Source organism: Crotalus tigris, unplaced genomic scaffold, assembly GCF_016545835.1.
Source record: "Crotalus tigris isolate CLP2741 ecotype Arizona unplaced genomic scaffold, ASM1654583v1 scf7180000017740.2609645, whole genome shotgun sequence".
Taxonomy (NCBI): domain Eukaryota; kingdom Metazoa; phylum Chordata; class Lepidosauria; order Squamata; family Viperidae; genus Crotalus; species Crotalus tigris.
Window position 1 is genome coordinate 1770322 of NW_024096606.1, and position 21596 is coordinate 1791917.

Below are 21596 nucleotides of genomic sequence, written 5' to 3' on the forward strand. Positions count from 1 at the left end.
CATTGAGTGAGCCGTGATGTGTGAAGGAACTGGAAGAGACTGAGAAAGGTAAGCCCTAGAAATGCAAGCCCTAATCCATCTGCCAATGGTGGAAGAAGAAACTTTCCGACCCATTGCAGAGGGTTGAAAGGACACGAACAAAGCCTCCGACTTTTGAAAGGTCGAGGTTCTCTTAATGACATGGGCCCTGCGCATGTCTAACTTATGCCACTGTCTTTCCAGATGATGTGAGGGATTAGGGCAGAAGTTAGGGAGGACCAAGTCCTGGGACCTATGGAACCCTGTATTAACCTTTGGAATAAAGGAGGGATCCAACCTCATGGAAGGTACATAGGTCATCTCTGACCAATAGAGCGGCCAATTCTGAAATCCTCCTGGCTGACGTGATGGCCACTAGGAAGGCCACCTTCAAGGTAAGAAATTGAAGGGAGCAAGGGCTAAGAGGTTCAAATGGGTGAGGTTAAAGCCTGCAACACCTTGGACAAATCCCAAGATGGGTAACGATGTACCGTAGGTGGCCTAGCGTTAACCGCGCCCTTGAGAAAAGCACTGACTGCTAGGTGTTGCAACAAGGGAACTAGGTTGTCACAGGTGAGAACCATTGATAATGCCGCTACCTGCCTGCGTATGGTACTGGGTGACAAACCCTTATTTAGCCCTTCCAGTAAATACTCCAATATGTCTGGAATGGTTACAGAGAGCGGCGAGAGCCACTGCCTGTTGCACCACGAGCAGGAGTTTCTCCATGTGGCATCATAAATCCTATTAGTCAAGGTGTGCCTGGAGGCTTGGATCATCGAGATCAACCCGGAGAAATAGGATTGCCTAGTCAGACTTTCCCGCTCAAGTGCCAGGCGGCTAATTGAAGCCACTGTGGATCTGGCTGTTGGAGATTCCCCTGGCTGAGGGCCACTCGGTCCGGGGGAATCCTCCACAGTAGTGAGAGCGACAGATCCACAAGGTCGGGAAACCACGGACACCTTGGCCAGTACGGAGCAATTAAGATTATCTCCGCCTGCTCTTTTTTTTTATTGAAAGTTTTTTAAATTTTACTAAACAAATCCCCTCCCCAAACCCCCCCACCCTCCCATACCCTCCCCCACCTCCCCAAACCTCCCAAACCCTCCCCCAACCTTCCCAGAGCTGAGTACAGGCTTAATTAAAATTTTTCAGAAAAAGAAAAGAAAAACTTAAAACACATATAAATCCTAAACAAATCTAAATACATTAAATTAAATAGGTTATCTTCTCTAAAAAATAATAATTGCAATCATTAAACACATTATAATATACTCTAAACATTTTCTAGTATCATACTTATATTATTATCCATCATTCTGTATAAACTCCCTCCAAAACACAAATTTAAACATTACTTTCTTTGAATATCTATACCTACAATATAAAATCTAATCTCTCCCTCTTTCTTTATCCTAGAACACAAAAATAAACATATAAACCTTCATTATACCATTAAAACTAAATACTCTTTGAATACTTAAACTAAATACTTAAACTTAAACTTCTTATCTAAGATTTTCATTCAATCTCCATAATCTTCTCTCCTATCAAAAAAAAAAACTTAAAAAACATATAAATCCTAAACAAATCTAGGTACATTTAATTAAACAAGTTATCTTCTCTAATAATAATAATAATAATAATAATAATAATAATAATAATAATAATAATAATAAAAACCCAATCATTAAACACATTATAATATACTCTGAACCTTTTCATATCATACTTATGTTATTATCCATCATTCTTTATAAACTCCCTCCAAAACACAAATTTGAACATTACTTAAAACATTAGAATTCCCTTATACACATTTAAATCTTTACCAATAACAAATTCCATCCACAATAAACACATTCCTTATCAGTCTCTCTTGTCCATAAACCATTAAAATTCCCTTATACACATTTAAATCTTTACCAATAACAAATTCCATCCATAATAAACACATTCCTTATCAGTCTCTCTTGTCCATAAACCTCAAAAGAAGTGCTTTGAAAACTGCCCTTAAAGCTAACTCCAAAAAGTTTGTAAATCTTGCTTCTCCCACAGACTCAGTACTCTTTTGAATACTTAAACTAAGTACTTAAACTTAAACTTCTTATCTAGAATTTTCATTCGATCTCCATCTTTGTATCCATAAATCTCGAAAGAAGTGCTTTGAAATCTGTCCTTAAATGTAGCTCCAAAAAGTTTATAAATCCTGCTTCTCCCACAGACTCAGGAGCCAATACTTGTGAGGCTTCCTTAAACTCCTTCTTCTGTTACTCTTTTTCTTTACGATTATATGTTGCACGAGTTGTCCTCTGCTCCTTCATCTCGACTTGTTGAGGCCCCTCAAACTGAGGTTTCCCAATTTTCATAAGTATAGGCTCTTCAGACTGCAATTCTACCTTCTTTTCTTCCAAAGCTTTAAACTTAATAGATGGCGATGAACATACCCCCAGGACCGAAGTATAAAAGTCTTTTGCTTGAGAAACAGTATTAAGTCTATAACATATCGCCAGGTAATTCACCACCATTCCAATCGGAACATCCCATCTGAACAAGATTCGTCTCTTTTTAAGTTCATCTGCTAAAAAAGCAAACTCCTTTCTTCTTCTTAAAATTTTAGATGGGATCTCCTTTAAAATTATAACATCTTGTGAAGCAATTTGAAACCTCTTCTTATAAAAAGCTTGTATAATTTCATTGCGCAGGGATCTTTTCCCAAAGTAAATTACCACATCTCTTGGCAAATTCTTTTGCACTGCCACCAAGAGTTAACTCTAAATAATTTTTCAATTTCACTAAGTATTTCCTCTTTTTCTTTATTCAAAATCACAGCAAAGTCCTTTGCAACCATCTCTCTCAGATCTCCTTGCACAGACTCTCCCAAACCTCTGATTCTTAAGGCATATTCCATTTGTCTATATTGAAGCATAAGAATCTCATTTTCCATTTCTTTTTCCATGCTTTCAAATTTTCCCTCCATCAATTCCACTTTTTTCTTCTACCTCTTCTACACGAGAGTTCAGCTTTTCAAGAACAGAGGCAACTCCTTTTAGAGCCAAAACTATCTCTTGCCTCAAAATCTTATTATTTTCCTCTAAAATCTCTTTCATTTCTGCCCTAATTTGAGATATAACATTTCCCATCATATCTTGCAAATCCTTCACAATTATTGGCTGTACCAAGGAAGAGGGTGAAGCTATTGATTTAGGTTGTTGCACTGATGATAACACCGAAGAAGAAACCACCTCAGGAGCTGTAGGAATTACTGGACGCTTTGGAGCCATCTTAAAAAAAATCTTTACTCCTTCTTAAAAATTACAAAAATTAAGCAAAAGAAAAAGAGAGATTAAGTCCAAAAAAAATTCAAAAAATCCTTCAAAAGGAGATCATTATAACAAAAAAATACTGAACGCTTTGGAGCCATCTTAGAAAAATCTTTACTCCTTCTTAAAAGTTACAAAAATTAAACAAAAGAAAAAGAGAGATTAACTCCAAAAAATCAAAAAATCCTTCAAAAGGAGATCATTATAATAAAAAGAAAGGAGTTAAAAAAAGAAAAGGGAAGAAGAAAAAAATAATTAAATAGAAAAAATCCATTCCATTTTTTTAAAAGTACAAAAAGCAAAACAAAGAAGTTAAACAAAAATAATAATGCTTCTAAAATCCAAACCCAACATCAAAATCAAATCCACATTCCGTTCCAATCATTAAAAAAAGGAAAAGGATAAAAAAAAACACCAAAAAGCCTGCCGATCGCCATTCTACCTTCCCCCCCCCCAAAAAAACCGAAAGGCTTGCCGATTGCCATTTTACTTTCCCTTTCAACAAAAGGAAAAAAATAAAAAGAGGGAATATAAAAGTAAAAGTAAATCTTTAAACTTAAAATCCAAATAAAATCAAAGAAAGCAAAAGCTAAATCCTCTACTCAGCTCTGTCCGCCTCTAAAAAAACTCACCAGATCACTTTAATCGCGGAGGTGGTTGCAGCGGCTTGTTTTGTTCCTAGGGACAAAAGCAGCTGGGAAGCGGAGACAGTCTGAACTCCGTGGGAGCACTCCTCTCACCCCCCCAAAAAAATCTTGGGGGTGCATGAGAGTGGCTCTACCACTATTCAGACAACCCTCTTCCCCCCCCCCTTTGCCCGGGAGGGGGATTTTGAACCGCTGAACAGCTGATGGCCGCTGTTCATAGCGATTCAAACACTTACCCAGGAGGACGGCTACAAAGTAGCCGCCATCGCATGCGCAGATCCACCAGAAGTCCATCTCCGCCTGCTCTTGAATCAGCTTGCATATTGTCACTTGCAGCAACGGGAGGGGAGGGAAGGCATAAAGCATGCCCTCAGGCCACCTGTACCGGAGGGCGTCTGTTCCCTCCGCCCCCTTGCTGGGAACCTGGTGAAGAATCTGGGGAGCTGCGCATTCCCCGGGGAGGCAAAGAGATTTAGACATGGATGGCCTGTACGATATTTCCCTTAACAGGTTCGGGTCCAGCCTCCACTCTGAGTGGTCCACTGTGGCCCTGCTCAGGGAGTCTGCCTGTTGATTTGCCTCCCCCGAGATGTGTTCCGCTCTGATGGAGCTCAGAGTAGACTCTGCCCAAAGCCCTATGGTCAGGGCTTCCTGCATGAGTGACCAGGAGCGGGTCCCTCCCTGCTTGTTGATGTGAGCCTTGGCTGCAATGTTGTCTGTCAGGATCAATACGTGTTTCCCTGACACAAGGGAGGAGAACTGTTGGAGAGCTAGGTGGATGGCCCTGAGCTCGAGCCAATTTATGTTGTGAGCCAGGTCTGACCTGGACCACTGACCCTGGGCCAGGTGGTTCTGAAGATGGGCCCCCCAACCGAACAGACTGGCGTCTGTAGTCAAGGTGATCCTGGGAGGCTCCTTGAAAATGGAGCCCTTGGTCATGGCGGTCAAGGCCCACCATAGGAGTGATGACAGCGTGTGATGGGGAAGCCTGACTTTCTTGATGGAAGCACTGATATTCCATTTCTGGAAGGGAAGAAGGAACCACTGAAGGTTCCTGGAGTGAAGCCTGCCCATGCAAGAGAACATCTTTCCAAAGAGTTGGGATAGTTGTACCAGGGGTACCATCTTCTCTCTCCGAACTTGTTGGACTAGTTTTCAGATGCTGATCCGATGCTCCTGAGAGAGATAGACCTTGCATAGACCCAAATCTATCAATGCTCCCAGGTGGAGCAGACGTCTTGTAGGTGTTGTGTGACTTTTTTTGAAGTTCACGGAGAACCCATGATCCTGAAGTGTCTGAATCGTGACTTCCAGATCTGACTGAGGTGACTGGAAGGATCTGGACTGCACTAGTATGTCGTCCAGATAACACTGTACGCGCACAGGCATCATCCTTAGATGGGCCGCCAGTACGGCCAAAATTTTTGTGAAGACCCTCGGGGCTGAAGAGAGGCCAAAGGGGAGGGCCTTGTACTGGTAATGCTGGTGTGCATAACAGAACCGCAGGAACCTGCGGTGCTCTGGGAGAATCGGGATGTGAAGGTAAGCCTCTGTCAGGTCGATGGAGGAAAGGAAGTTCCCCTTCCTGATGCTGGCCAAGATGGACTTTAGGGTCTGCATCTTGAACCTTCTGTAGGTTAAGAAATAATTAGACCCTTTAGGTCCAATATCGCCCTCCATTCTCCTGAGGCTTTGGGAACTATGAATAGGATGGAGTAGAACCCCTCTCCTATCTGATCCTGAGGTACCAGTTCTATGGCCCTGATGTCTAGTAAGTGGGCGATGGCTGTGGTGACTAATTGTGCTTTTGTCATGTTTCTTGAAACCAGGCACTGTATGAAACGATCTGGGGGAGAAGATTGAAATTTTATAGAAAGACCCTGTCTTATGGTTTCTCTGACCCAAGCGTCGGTGGTTATGCCCTCCCAGATGTTGTAAAACAGTGCCAGGCGACCCCCTATGGGGTAGTCCTCCTTGGCATCACTTGGACCGCCTGTAAGGATGACTGCCTGAACCCCTGAAAGGATGTTTGGCTTGGGATTGACCCCTGGTTCCACTATTCTGGCGGTCCTGTTGACGATCCTGCCTGGGGGGATAGGATCGTAAGCCTCTGGGCCAATCCCAGGACTGCCCTGCCCGAAAGGGCTGCCTCCACTCCCAAGGTCCACTGGGACGCAATGGCTGTCTATGGTATTCCTGTTGAGGCCGCCTATCTGATTTTTTAGAGGGGTGCGCCAGGACCTTACGCTTGTCCTTGCCCTCAATGACATGTGGTTCTAGGACTGCAATAAGTGTGTTCCACTATACTTGGAGGTTGACAGGCGCCACTTTGACTTTAAGTCAGTTCGCCACTGTTTCAACCACAGCATCATATGAGAGGCAACTGTGGCAGCAATAAATCTGGCCGAGCACCTGACCGAATGAAGAGATGCATCAGCAACGTACTCTGAGGCTGCTACTAGCTTCCCCAGTGTCTGATGTGCCCTGACCTGGTCCGGAGGAATGAGCGCCTGAAGATCCTGGAGCCACATTATTGATGATCTTGCAAAGAAAGAGGATAAGGTCACCACCTTGATCGCCCATGCCGAAGACTGGTGAGCTCTGCGAAGAGAGAACTAGAACTTTTTGTCCTCCACTTTCAGGAACTCAGCCATGTCCCCTGGGATAGCAGTGGTGGAGAACAGAGAGGTTAAAGGAGCGTCCACGGCCGGCACCTCTAAGAGAGAGGCAAAGGAAGAAGAGACATTATAGAATTTCTTTTCCATACTGCTTGGAGAAGGAGTGGTGGCCAGGGATGACCACTGTTTCTCTACCGTAGTCCGGAAAACTAGCAGACAGGGAATTTGTTTCTCCTCTACGACCTTCTCTGTAAATAAGGGGTTGGACTCCTGGCTAGTGGAGGTGGATGGTTGTCCTCCTGAGCCGAGGTCAGGCTGGCCGTGGAACTGGCCTTTAAGAGAAGAGACCTGAAAAGAGAAGGGTCAAAGAGACCCGAAGTAGTCACCTGCTCAGGTGCTGCCTCCTCATCCTCAGACAAGGGCGTGTCGGCTATTTCCAGGTCTATTGAACCCTCCTCACCTAATTGGGAGGAGGTCTTGGAGACACCAGAACCGGGTCTCGTGTCGTATTCCACCTGGGAAGGAGGAATAGGTGGGGGAGGAGGGAGATGTCAAGGCCCTTGACTACTCCCAGAGGAGGACATAAATTGCTTAAAAGCGTGATGCATGAATGCCTGGAATTGGCTTTGGGACCACATGTCTCCCTGTTCCCTAGAACTGGCCCCAACCTCTGTTGGAGCACGCCTGCTCTCGGTTCCCTGGTGCAAAGAAGAAGAAGAAGAGCGCTCAGTTTCCCCCTGAGGAGACCATGCCTGCGGGGCATCCTGTGAAGAGGCAAGAGGTGGCTCAAACGTGGGAGTGTTCAATGAGATGGGGGAAACCACTTCAGTCCCACTGGACCTGAGCCTTTGTGCCTTGGAGAATTCTTTCTCCAGCGCCAGATGTCTCCTCGAGGCCTCTCGCTTGGCTGCTTTAGAAGTCTCTTTGACTGATAAATGTTTTGTTTTGGCTTTTTTCTCCCCCCCCCCCACTTCCAATTCATCTGATTTGCATTTTGTTTGCACGGGGGGGGGGACACTGGAACCTTGAGGTGCCTGGGCTGAGGAACTGTCTGCCATTGCAGTCTAGATAATCCTGGTCAGGGATATCCAGAAGTGGGGGGAACCCAAGCACGCAGATCAAGTAGTCAGAGATGGGAAACCGATCCTCGCTCTGAACAATGGCAATGGCAAGAACAGCCAGACAGTCTTCTAATACTGCCTGTCTAGGTCCTGTGGCTAAAGGCCACTGACTAATTGAAACAGGTGGTCAAAAAGATTACCTCCTCACTCCACTTACACAGGTCTTAAGGATTTGAACCTGATCCTCAATAAGAAGTTAACACAATGATACACTTAAGGCAAGGCAAAGCCCCATGAATTTGGAAAAAAAAAACACCCTAGAGTTTTACCACACTTGCTGTGGGTGTAGGAGAATTATTTTACATCCCGGTACGGGCCTGACTCGCAGACCAAGGCACTAAGGCAATATCAGATGTTGCTATGTAGCACAATAGGTCCCAACAAAATGGCGTCTGCCTTGTGGGCCTCTCAAAATGGCGGCCGCGCTATGACCATGTGGTCAAAATGGCGGCCACGCTCCCTTCTGAGCCTCCCAAGAAGCTAAGAGCAAAGTTCTAGCAAGAAGGGGCAGTGAAAAAACCAGACACAACCACAAATCCAGCAATCAAATGGTTAAACAGGACGGTCCCTGTTCCCCCCGTTTGCGAAAATCACTTGTGGTTCATTGCGCAGCCTCCGCTGCAATCCGGTTGTGGCTGCAGGAAAAAAGCCTCGTAGCTTCGACATTCGCAGCAAAAGGAACCCCGGCGGCCGCTCTCAAGAAAGCTTCCATTCTCCGCTGACCAGCTGGTCGTCTGAATCGTGGAGAGCTTTGATCCGTCGGGATGGGAGCCCCCACCTGATTAAGGCCTGCAGCCTTCAACCCCCGTGCACAGAAAGAGCTCCAAATGTTTGAAAGGACAGAGTCCTTGCCAAATACTTTCCAATTGAGCCAAATCCAATTAGTTGAAGTAATTTAAGAATTTAGAAGTTGAGAAAAATCCAATCAAGTCTGAATAAATCTAATCTAGCTATGGAGCCTAAAATTTTTACGCCCTAATGAGCTGAGACTAAGACAAAAACTGGGAAGACACACCCAGAGGGATGCGTGGCTAAAGCTTTGTCTTAGTCTCACTGAGCAGGAAGGCTGAAATTACCCATCGGTAGATTCTACATCCATCCTGCTGGAGAACCAGGGGATTTAGCACCTCTTTCAAGGACTCTCTCGGTTTTGTTTCCCAACGATCGCAGGTTCCATTGTCTGGAGATAAGACAGATGTTTTCAGGTCACATTCCTCACATCTTGAGGGAGAGCATTTCATACAGAACAAAACAAAGCAACTCTTTCCCCCATTCAAGCACCCCTCCCCCAAGAGAATGGCAGGCCCCGAAAATGAATATATAGGGAAAAGCTGGAAAGGAAGAAATAAGGGAATTGAAGGCAAATAAATTTTAGGGGCCCTGGCACATGCACACAATCCAAAGGGGTTTTCATTCACCCTCACCAAAGGCCAGGGTAACAAGTTAGGTCTTCAAGGCTCTTCAAAACACTAGCGGGGCGAGGGCCCTCCAGATCTTGGGGAAACATTATTCCATAACATAGGTGCAATTATAGAGAAGGACACTTCTAGGTTTGAGGGGTGGCATGGTTTCCTCAAAGGAACTCTGAGAATGTTAACTCTGCCAGATCAAATCAAGTAGTAATAATGCACAGAGTTTTCAAAAGACTAAATTGAAATAAATACACATTAAGGTCAAAGTAACCTTAAGTCTATCTGGACCTTTATTTCAAAACTTAACTAAAAAACAGTTACCCAAAGATATTCCAAGCTCTAATGTTAAACTGCAATATGCATGGGATTTTTATCCTTAACTTTAGAGGAATCATGACTTGCAACATACAGACAAAACTTTTCTGTCAAAGGGCTCGTTTCTCAAAACACCATCCCCACATAGCTTATACTAACTCCAACCTGGTAGTCTTTTGGATGACTCTGAAGACCTGATAATGCCACTGGGGATTGGGGTTGGGATAGTTGCTATCCATGCTGCTTTTTTGTATTTCTTGTGATATTAATGATGTTTTATGTTTTAATTGCTCTATGGTAGTCCTTGAGTTACAACAATTGATCCCAAAATTTATGTTGCTAAGCAAGACATTTGTCAAGTGAGTTTTGCCCCATTTTACGACCTTTCTTGCCAGTTGTTCCCCATTGAGTTTGCTTGTCAGGTCTCAAAAGGTGATTTCATGACCTTGGGACACTGCAACTATCATGAGTCAGTTGCCAAGGGTCTGAATTTTGATCACATGATCATGGGGATGCTGCAACTGTCATAAGTGTGAAAAATGAAGATAGGAGGAAGGGGAGAAGTAAGTAGTAAGGTTGAGGAGAAGGAGGAGAGGGGGAGAGTGAAGAAGAAGAGGGAAAGAGGGAAGTGAGAGAAGAGGTTAGAGGGTGGATGCGATTTGGGGGGAAATGGGTGAGCAATACCGAAAGTTGTGTGTATAAACTTATTCTATTCTTTATCTGAAGTACTCTTTATGAATGTAATGAAAAATTGAAAATAAACATTTTTTTACAAAAAAAAAGTGTGAAAAATGGTCATAAGTCACTTTTTCAGTGCCACTGTAACTATGAACGGTCACTAAATGAACTGTTGTAAGTCAAGGACTACCTGTAGTTAAATAAATATAATCAAGAAAAAAAGAATTTTAGTAGATAAATCTGTACATCTGCTTCATAAAGACGTAATCCTCTACTTATGACCATTTTTCACACGACTGTGGCAGCATCTGCATGGTCATGTGATCCAAATTAAAATGCTTGGCAACTGACTCATATTTATGACTGTGGCAGTGTACCAAAGTCATGTGATCCTCTTTTGCAACCTTCTGACAAAGTCAATGGAGAAACTAGATTCACTTAACAACCATGATACTAACCTAACAACTGCAGCGATTCACTTAACAACTGTGGCAAGAAAAGTCGTAAAATGGAGCAAAACTCACTTAACAAATGTCTCGCTTAGCAACATAAATTGAGGACTACCTGTACTCATAATGTATTTAATCCCTGTATGTTTCTGTGGAAAATAATTCATATAGAACAAATGAAAAGGGCAATAGAACAATAGAAGGAAGGAAGGAAGGAAGGAAGGAAGGAAGGAAGGAAGGAAGGAAGGAAGGAAGGAAGGAAGGAAGGAAGGAAGGAAGAATGGTCTAAAAGGATCCTCTAATTGAAATGTAGCCAGTTATAATGACCAATATTAATCTAATTTGACCATTATTGTGGCTCATAAAGGATTTTTAATCCTGCCCAAACAAACTGTAGAGCTCAATAGGAAGAAAGAGGATTGCTTTTCTTTCAGAGTTTGTCTCCAGCTGTTCAAAAGAAGAAAGCACAGTTGAAACACAAACACAATTGTCTTTCTTTTCTTGGGTCAAATTTTACACAGCAAACCTTGTATCGGACAATAAAAATACATTCTTAACTTCTCTGTTTCAAAGTAGCACCCAGCACTAACTTTTCATCAACAATGTAAGTTTAACTATGATAGCTAGTATAGTGCAAGGTCAACAACATTATTATTTTTCTTACATGGTTATCATGTTGACTAATTTAGTTAGTTCTGAATGCCATTTTGGAATCCATTATTTAGAGAACATTTTAATTAAATAAATAAAATATAGTTAAATAGGCACATATTCATCTCTGTCCCCATCTGAGGAAGCCAAAAAACCATGTGTTTTCAGAATCCGATCCTTGTCTGTGGAGTTAGTCCAAGGCAGAACTTGAACTTGAAAGCAAGGCCCATTGAAGTAAATGCCAAAATTCCCTTCTCAAACTACTGTTTGAAAATATGCATAATCTTCTCAGAAAAGGAGACACTATTCGAACAATTGATGATCACTGTTGCCTTAGTATTTTCTAACCATCTACTTTAAAATGGTAGGGAGAGAGAGAAATGGCCTTATTTCCTCTTCTCTTATGAAAACCAGAGTGTTCTGCTGGTTTAAGACCTATTCAGTTCAGAAACATTCATGCCAAAGAATCTGGCTATGAGGATCTTTCCCATGTACGTAACAGGGTTCTCTCTGAAAATGGAGTTGAGAAATTGAAAATAAGGAACATACAAGAAATTAGCCAGCTCCAACTGACACAAAATCTTCCTACCACATCATAAGAAGAAAACAGAAAGAACTTTTTTTTTATCCCTGACCATTGACTCCTAGGAAAAAAAATCAGCAGGGAGTCACACAAAAGGGCATACATTTAGAACCTGCAACTTCATCATCTCTCATTTCCATTTGTGAATATAGCTTTTATAAGCAGCCTGTCACTTATAAAAGGGATTATTCAATATATTTAGCAGAGATGCCATCTCCCATTTATTTGTTATTTATACTGTATTATGTTTTTGCCCCTGAACATACAAGTGATAAATATGCATCAATATGATAAATCTTCAGAGACAATGGAAACTAATTGAATAAGAAAAATACAGATGGTGAGAGTCAGGAAGAGATTAAGGAAGTAAGATAAGGCAAAAATAGTTGGGTCTGAGAAAGGAAGAGGAAAGTCATAAAATAGATAAATAGTTTTTTTAAAGAAATGGCTAGCCAGGAAGGAAGGTTGAATGGAAAATAGGAAAATAAGCTGAATAAGATAAGAAGAGAGGCACATTGAATTGAAAAGCAGGAAAAGAACTTATTGTTTAACTTATACTGAGTTTAAAATAACCATTTCCATGTCTAATTTTTCTTATTCTTATTGTATAAGTGAATATGATTTAGTATGTTATCAGGAAATGTGTATAGGCTGATGGAAAGAGTGTAACCTCATACTACCTCAGCCAATGGGGTGTAGCGGCCGGTGATAGGGATGAATAAAAGAAGGAGATATTTTGGGTTAAAACTTTGGAGAGAACCAAGCTTTGATAGCTTCTCTCCCCGCTTATTGCAATAAATGAAACAAAAGGCCTTCACTGTGTCTTGGCTGGTTATTGGTCAGCAAGCTTGCCTCTGGTCATGAAGGAAAGTAGCCAGGAGCACATAACAGAAGTCAACTTACAAGGGGCTTTCAACTCATTAGCCTTCTCCCCAACAATAATATAAGAAAGGTTGAGATAAACGAGAAACAGACTGTCTCAAACAGATTGCTCAATAAACTCCCTATTGAATCTTATTCTAGTTCTTTCCCTATGGTCAAATAAATGAAATTGGTAAGTTTTTCCTAGCATGCTGCTGCTCTTTAACGAGAAAGCATAAGCAGGAAGATTGGAGTTCTTTCATTTATCTATTCCCACTACGCTGCTACAATTAAGCATCCAGATGGTTCCAATAGTTACTTTTGTTTATTTATTTATTTATTTATTTATTTATTTATGAGACTTATATACCGCTTTAAGTGCAAGCACTCTCTAAGCGGTGTACACCAGTAAGCAATGTATATATATATTTACATTGCCCCCAACAATCTGGGTCCTCATTTTACCTACCCCGGAAGGATGGAAGGCTGAGTCAACCTTGAGCCGGTGAGATTTGAACCGCTGACCTGCTGAACACAGTCAGCTAAAGTGGCCTGCAGTACTGCACTCTAACTGCTGCGCCACCTCGGCTTGTTTGTTTGTTTATTCATTTATTCATTCATTCAGTATATACAGCCTAACCTGTGGAACTTTGGGCATAATAAGGGAAAGATGTTTTAGCTGTCACTACCGTGTTTTCCTGAAAATAAGACCTACCCCCAAAATAAGACTTAGTTTGATTTTTGGGGGTGGGCCTAATATAAGCCCTACCCCAAAAGTAAGCCGGGGTGGGGGATGGGTGTGGCCAGTTTGCACCTGGTGCCTGATCAGCTTGGGGGGTTGAGACTCAGGAAACTAAGGTGACTCATGGGATTTCAACAGCTAGACAGTTCCCTCCCGGGGGAGTGCCAGCAACCTGCTTGATGGAACCAGTGAGCCTAAGGATTGGGAGGAACATAGAGACTATCCACTTCATTGCAGCCCCAGGAATGACAGAGACTATGATCCTGGGAGTAGCCTGGCTGAAGAAGTGGAACCCGGCAGTAGATTGTGGTGATGGCAAGTGGTGCATGAAAAAAAGGGGTGGCTAAGCAGCAAGAACTGAAGAAAGCCCCAAGTATCAGCCCCGAGCCTGAAATTAGAGAGGTGAAAGTGGAACCGGCTAATGTGCTAACCAAGGGTGAGGGGTTGGAACCACTCATTCTGGGGAAATACTGTGATCTTGCTGAGGTGTTCAGTGAGATGAAGTCGGATGTACTGCCACCTCACTGCCCAACAGAAATTGAAATTATGTCAGAGACTAAACTGCCAGACCCAAACATGTACTCCATGATATCTAGAGAGATGGAGGAGCTTAGGGGATTCATAGATAAGAACGTAGTCAGGGGCTTCATCCAACCAGCCAAATTGAGGGTGGCAGCCCCTGTGCTTTTCAGAGAAAAGAAAAATGGGTCCCTGAGAATGTGCATGGATTATAGGGGGATAAATGCCATTTCCATGGAGAACATGTAGCCCCTCCCCCTAACGAAGGACATGTTGGGTTATTTGTCCAAGGGGAAGATTTTAACCAAGCTGGATTTGAGGGAAGCATATTACTGAGTGTGAATTAGGGAAGGGGATGAGTGGAAGACTGCATTCAACAGTCTCTTGGGATGCTACCAATTTCGAGCAATGCTGTTTGGACTGCAAGGGGCACCCCATGTTCATACAACTAATGACGTCCTACATGAACACCTGTATAAAGGGGTGCTGGTGTACTTGGATGATATTTTCATCTATACTGAGACCATGGAAGAACACATAAAGCTAGTTAGAGCTGTGCTAGAGAAGCTGCTAAAAACCCTGCTGTACACGAAGTTATCCAAATGTGACTTCTGCAAAACCAGTCTAGACTACTTAGGTTATCATATCTCCAGGGAGGAAGTAGAAATGGATCCAGGAAAGGCAATGGCAATATTAGAATGGGAGTCCCCATGGACCAGAAGGCAACTGCAGAGTTTCCCGGCATTTGCAAACCTCTAAAGGCAATTAATTCACATGTTCGCACAGATAGCCCTGCCCATCATGAAAAAATGGGAGAGGGGATGAAGCCCAGACCTAGTCAACCCTTGAACTGGACTGTCATTTGCCAAGCGGCTTTTGAAAAACTAAAGAGACTTTTTGCTGCTGAGCCAATATTGAAACACCTGCACCCAGACAAGCCATTCATGATCCAGGCAGATGCCAGCAATGTGGCCATGGGGGAAGTCTTAATGCAGAGAAATGTAAGGGGAGAGCTGCAACTTTGCACCTATATGTCTTAGAAACTGTCTGACTCCAAGAGGCAGTGAGCAATCTCTGAAAAGGAGGCTTATGCTGTCTGCTGGGCCCTCCTCACCTGAAGACAGTTTTTAGAGGGAAGCAAAATCCAGTTCAAAGTTTGGATTGACCACAAGAATCTGTAAGCAGTGAAGGCCCCAAGGAAACTGTCCCCTAAGCAAGTCCGATGGGCTCAATACTTCAACCAGTTCAATTTCACCTTACATTATTTGTTGGGGTATAAAAACTTCCTCGCCAATGCCCTCTCATGCCTGCCTCAATATAAGAGCACTAGGGAAGAGATAATTAACTCTATCATCCCATCTCAGCAACTTGTGGCACTGGCACGCTGTGAGACAGCTACAGAAGAACCCCCTCAATCAGGAGGAGACTCACTGATCCAGCGACTAGGAGAAGCCCTGGGAGGGAATGATAGTTCCAAAAGCATAAGAGAGACTTGATGCTGAAGCAAGCTTTAGCATGGAAGGGGAGTAAAGTGTATGTCCCAGCCAGCCAGAGAACAGTGGCCGTACAAAGGAGTCACAATGCAAAGCCAGCGGGACACTTCAGATTTGTAAAGACCCTGCACTTTATAAAAAGGCCATTTTGGTGGCCAAGGATGAAAAAGGACATAGAATCCTATGTGGCAAGTTGCCCTATATGCACATCTATGAAGCGATTGCCTGAGAAAACTCCTGGATTGTTGCAGCCAGTAGCCAACCCAACCCTGCTGTGGGAAGAGATAGACTTCATAGCTGAGCTGCCAGAAAGTGGTGGGAACACTGTAATATGGACCATTGTTGACCTGTTCTTCAAGCAGGCACATTTCATACCTTGTTCAAAACTCCACTCAGCCTGACTTCTAGCAAAATTGTTTGTGCAACACATTTACAGACTGCATGGGGTCCCAAAGAGGATTATTTCAGACTGGGGGTGCAGTTTACTGCAAAGTTCTGGTGGGAGTTCATGAGCCTGATAGGCTCTTCCCAGGGGCTTAGCTCCACTTTTTATCCCAATACTAACGAGGTGCAGAACAAACAAAGTCAATAGTGGAGCAATACCTAAGAAGTTATGTAAATTATCAGCAAACTAACTGGGCTGACCTGCAACTGTTTGCTGAGATAGCCTACAACAGTGGTTCTTAACCTTTTTGAACAAATCGCCCCCTTGAGCCAATGAGGAAGTTGTCATCCCCCCTCCCCCAACATAACCTCTCAATCACAACATAATAATTCTTCAATTTATCCAAACACTTTTTTTTGTTTTCTTTAAAATTGTCATCAGGACATATTGATGCAAATAGTTTATTTCCAGTCTTTTTCCCATATCTCAACTGTGTGAAAAATTTTGATGCCACCCGTCACTTTATTCCCAAACTTCGTGATACATGTATTTCATTATTATCTTATTTATTCAAGACACTTAAATGTAATGACCGCTGAAAACAAAATTCAATTGCAAGAAAGTGAAATGCCCGAAAAGAAAAACAGTAACATTTAATGATTGAATTACAAGTGAAATTTAAGACGCAAAAAGAAATATAAAAAGGGCATAAGAACAAACCGCAATGCAGGAACTAAGAATTTCAAGACGAAAACTCTGAAACTAAATTAAGATTTGAGGAAAGTATATATAGTCATGCACACTGTAAAAAGGATTAAAAAGACACAAAGAAAATATAATATCAAATTGAAGTGCACGCTAAAAAAGTACAATACAAAGAGACACACAAAATGTTTTACAGATCACAACAAAAATTCGAAAACAAAGCTGAAAACTCAAACTATGATGTCAACACTACAGCTGACATCACAGGGGACAGCACTCAGCATGCGATGTTTCGAAAGAAGTGCTCCCTTTTCATCACTGCCCATTCTGGCCAATGGCGCACCACTGTATGGGTAGAGGCTGCTATGAACGCGCATGAAGATAAGTGATGCATATTCACATATGTACAGCATTCTGTACTGAAGCTAGCTGGAGGAACATTTGAAAACACAATTCAATCCACTAATAGCGAGCAATCTGATGTTTTTGTACAACAGATATACAGCGATTCACTGTACGAAAATGTCTCAAAAGCGTCCCCAAAACTTCTCGCTCAATCGCCCCCATATTGCCCCCTTTTTGTTCCTTCGCCCCCACGTCACCCCTTTTTGTTCCATCGCCCCCCTGAAAAACAAAATCACCCCCTGGGGGGCAATATCGCCCAGGTTAAGAACCACTGGCCCTACAACAACTCGGTGCATAGCAGCACAAGACTTACCCCTTTTAAGGTGGCTATGGAGGTTGAGTACATAGCCATGCCAGAGCTTCCCCCCAGGACCTCGACTTCCACTACACAGGCAGAATGGACGGACTTTCTGAGAGGTAGTTTGTGATGACTCAGCGCACGGCACAGAGGCAACACAGTCAACTGGCCATTCAAACTGCTCCTTTATTGCTCCAAATGTTCCCCAAATGTTCCCATGTTCCTGGCAAGTCCTAGAACAAGTAACGATACACACACACACACACCTTCAGCAGCCTCTGGCTGCAAGTAGTTTCAAATGTTTTTTAGATTAGAACAGCAGTTTACTCAAGGCCAAGTAGATAACAAAGAAAGGAATATACATCAAAATCTAATGAGTCCGTGGAAATACAAGCTTGCCTAAGTAGTTTCAGAAGAGAAGCCAAAATTCAAACTGAGCTTGGAGCACCAAATCAAGTTTGTCAGCCAGTCAATTGGTCAGAGTTTCAGGGTTTACAGGTAGACACAACACAGAACAAGATATCAGAGAGTTGTTTCCAATGTCAGCAACGGCACACAAACCTCCAATAATTCAGCCTTTGTTCCTGACAAATGCCCCTCCCCATAGTGTCTCCTTAAGTCTCAGTCCCCAGATGTGCCTTGTGGAGAGAGGCGGGGCGCTCTCCTCCCAAGTAGTTGTTCCCTCCTTCTCTCCACTCTCTGTGCTCTAGGATCAGGAGGGGGAAGCCCTTGCTCATCACCTGAGCTCTGTCTCTCCTGCCCCTGTTCCTCCTTGCCTTCAAGCCATCCCAATCCTGAAAGGCCCTGGCCTGCCTCAGCCTGCTCCTCCCCATATTCCTCTGAAGCCAACAATGCCTCCTCCATCGGCTCCAGTTCTAGCTCATCTTCCTCAGCAGATTCAGGCTCCGACAGGGGCATGACACACTTGGATTATCATGCACAAGCACTAGGGAAAGTAAGAGAGGCCCAGAAAAAGCAAGCTGATCAAAAGAGAGCTCCTCAAAGGAAGTTCAGGGTGGGGGATAAAGTGTACATGGCCAAAAAGTATTTAAACCTAAAACAGCCCTGTAAGAAGTTAGGTCCTAAGTATATGGGTCCTTTCTCCATTGTGCAAATTATAAACCCGGTGACAGTGGAGCTACAGATGCTGAGAAGTTTTAGGTGGGTCCACCCAATGTTTCATTGCAGTCTACTAAAGTCCATTCAAGATTCTAAGCTAAGACTGGTCAGGGGGATCCTTCTGCTCTGATCCTTATAAAAAGGGAGGAACACTATGAGATTAAGGGCATCTTGGATTCTAGGGGAAAGTTGCAATACCTTGTATAGTGAAAGGGCTATCTCATAGCAGATGCTGAATGGGTGGCAGCAAAGGACGTTAGAGTGGCTAGACTGGTAAAGAACTTTCACGCCAGGTATTCTAAGCGACCAATGTGAAACAATGCTTTGTACATGGTAATTGTTTATGAATTTGTGTGTCTGTGTTCATTATAGCTGTTTTATTCTTCTGGTGGATTGGCATGTTAAGAGTGATTTGCTTTTCACCTAGTTTTTTCTCTGCTCTCAACTTGGCAACAATCAGAAGGGAGGTGGTTGAATTGTATTGGGTAGGAATGGAATGCCAAGAATCCATCTGCAAATCATGAGACCCTGCTTCTCCCTTCAAGGTCACGCTGTCCAAGCAGTTCCCATAACAAAAAGAGCATATGTGATTGGACATCACAATGGTCAAAGGGGGAATTCAAGTTTAATTAGGTGGACATTCAAGTGGGAAATTCAGAGCTGGTTTTGCTTCTTTTGTACCAATGTAGTGTATTCAGTAAAAGTGTTACTTTTGGGAAGAATTATGTCCCAGGAGTTCCTTTCTTGGATTCACTAGCTGGACATCTGACATTGTGACTTATTTTCTCTCTCCATTCCCAAACAAAGGAGCAAGCTGGCCTTAACAATTAATTCAAATCAGTTACCCCAGTTATGAGCTGTTGATATTTCTTTAATTATACACACACAAACATGAGTGCACATACAAACACATGCACAACTTGAGTAGTGTCTGATTATACATTAAAAAAACTTTGCTCATTGCACAAGTATTAAGGTTAGGTGTGCCACAGAGAACGTTTAGCATGTCTAATTCATTCTATCCAAGAGATCTCTGAAATTTTTGACTACAGCTGGAATAAATTAGCACCATCTTTGCAATATTGTTTCAGTGTGAATGCTAAGCTTCAGAGAAGCTATTGTAATAACCCAAATGCTTTAACAATGGCTTAATATTAATATGAAAAGGAAAGATGTTGTACTTCAGTTCAACAAAGAGCTATTCACTGGGGAACTCCCGGACTTTCAAAGATCAAGTTAATGAAGCATTTTTTAAATCCAAGAAGTACACAAATCCAGACAAATGATTTATAGCCAACTATAAATTCCTAGTTCTGTTTAGTAGTTAAGATTATTCTGAAATACATCTGCCTTTAGTCTTAAATTTATTAACCACCTTTTTCCAGTTCTAACCAGACTGCAGGATGTAGTTCTAACTTTCAAAAAAAAAAAAAACATGGACAAAAAGAAAAACCAAAGTGGTGCTGTAATAATCAGGAGAGTGGTCAAACTCAAGTATAGAAACCATCTAGTTTAAGTTTACTGTGCTTTCTCCAAGGCTGCTTTATGGGCACCATGGGCTCCATCTAGGATATATGATTCTACTGGTGCAAGAAAATATGCAGCAAATAGAGGCACAGTGGATCTAGAGCTCCACAGACTTAAGGGAGAAACAGCCTTTTTGGCAATTGGGTGTTCCCTCTATTGTACAACCTTCACTGGGTGCTTCATCCAGCAATCTCTTAGATATTCTTCCACCATGTCTCTAACACCACAACCAAAGAGAAAATCCTTGCAATCTCTTTTCAGTGTCAGAGAGCCTCCTTCCCCTCTCCAAAAAAAAGAATGCCCAACGCAGTGACCAAAGAACATGTATAGAGTCTGTCCTATTTCAGTCCACCAAGCCAAAAGATGTCTCGCCAATCCGGATAAAAACGAGCCAGGAAGCCCGAAGCTTAAGGAGATCTTTCTGTAACATGCATTATCTTGGTCAAGGTACCCACGTGGGGGCTCTTACGCTTCGTTTCGGATTCAAATCTACCACAGCCAAGGAAGAAATTAACGGTGAATGAGAAGCCGGAGAAGTTTAGGAATGTTTTGGGAGGCGGAGGAAAGCCGAACCGCAGCTGCGGTGCTCTACTCACCCATGGTCTCTCGCAGGCGGACAGATGGCTCGCCTCCAGAGGCCGGCGGTCTGGAGTTGCTTTGCGAGGTCGACTTCACGGCTTTGGGAAAGGAGACGGCAGGAGCCCAACGTAATCGAGAAATCAGCACTCGAAGTCCGAGCTCTCTCTGCTTGGGTCCCTCCCTCAGCGGCCACAGCCAAAGGGGCGGCGCCTGCACTGAGCAGCTACTGAGAAGGCGGCCGGGGTGCAATGGCTATTAGTGTCTCTTTTCGCGCCTTTGTGAAAGGCTGAGACATGGGTGCTGCCGTTTGTGGTAATGCGGCCGCCTCTTTTCCTGAGTAGCCGGATTCCGAGGAAGCGCAAAAGGAGTGGAAGGTCGCCTTTTCTAGTGTATCAGAAGCCAAAACTGGTTCGGGAGAAATGAGTCGAGAAGGAACCCTCAGATCTGCCCTTTCAGAACCACCATCAGCACACCCCGAAGGACGAACCTAAGTTTTTGTCATTTGTTAGTCAACCAGGATCAAAGGAGCCAAATATTCATAATGAAAGCCAAATGAATGGATGAATGAACTTAAAATGTGAAGTTCAGGAGTCTGCATCCGAAATCACAAAGGCAAATGACGTTACAGCTGTCCATATCGGGGAGCAATTGTGATTTTAAAATGTGTATTGAGTGATTCTGTGGGACTAATAAACCATGGCTTTCCATAATTAAACCATGGTTTTCACAATGTATGAATAGAGTCTCAAAACAGATTCAATATGCATATTGCGTGCTTAACTATGGAGAAGCTGCCATTGAATGAGTTCATGCAACATGCAAAAATAGAATCAAATGCATCATTTAAGTTAGTATAATAATGTACCCTAACCCGTTCACATACAGTATTATACTAACCTAAATGATGCATTTGATTTTATTTTTGCATGTTGCATGAACCCATTCAATGGCAGCTTCTCCATAGTTAAGCACACAATATGCATATTGAATCTGTTTTGAGACTCTATTCATACATTCTGAAAGCCATGGTTTAATTATGGAAAGCCATGGTTTATTAGTCCCACAGAATCACTCAATACACATTTTAAAATCACAATTGGGAGTTGAAGTCCACAAGTCATAAAAGGGCTACGTTTGAAGACCCCTGC

At 42.8% G+C, this 21596-nt stretch overlaps 1 protein-coding gene across 2 annotated transcripts in view; it reads right to left on the reverse strand.

The window, feature by feature from the left end:
* GPM6B (glycoprotein M6B) overlaps positions 1-20687 on the reverse strand; it is a 259232-nt gene extending 238545 nt beyond the window's left edge. Inside the window, exon 1 of one of the 2 annotated variants that reach the window (XM_039339845.1) lies at positions 20466-20687. In XM_039339845.1, coding sequence (XP_039195779.1) covers positions 20466-20469 — 4 coding nt within the window. In that variant the 5' untranslated portion in view covers positions 20470-20687. The remainder of the gene's footprint in view (positions 1-20465) is intronic. The other variant, XM_039339849.1, reaches the window with a different exon arrangement.
* Positions 20688-21596: the final 909 nt, after the last annotated feature.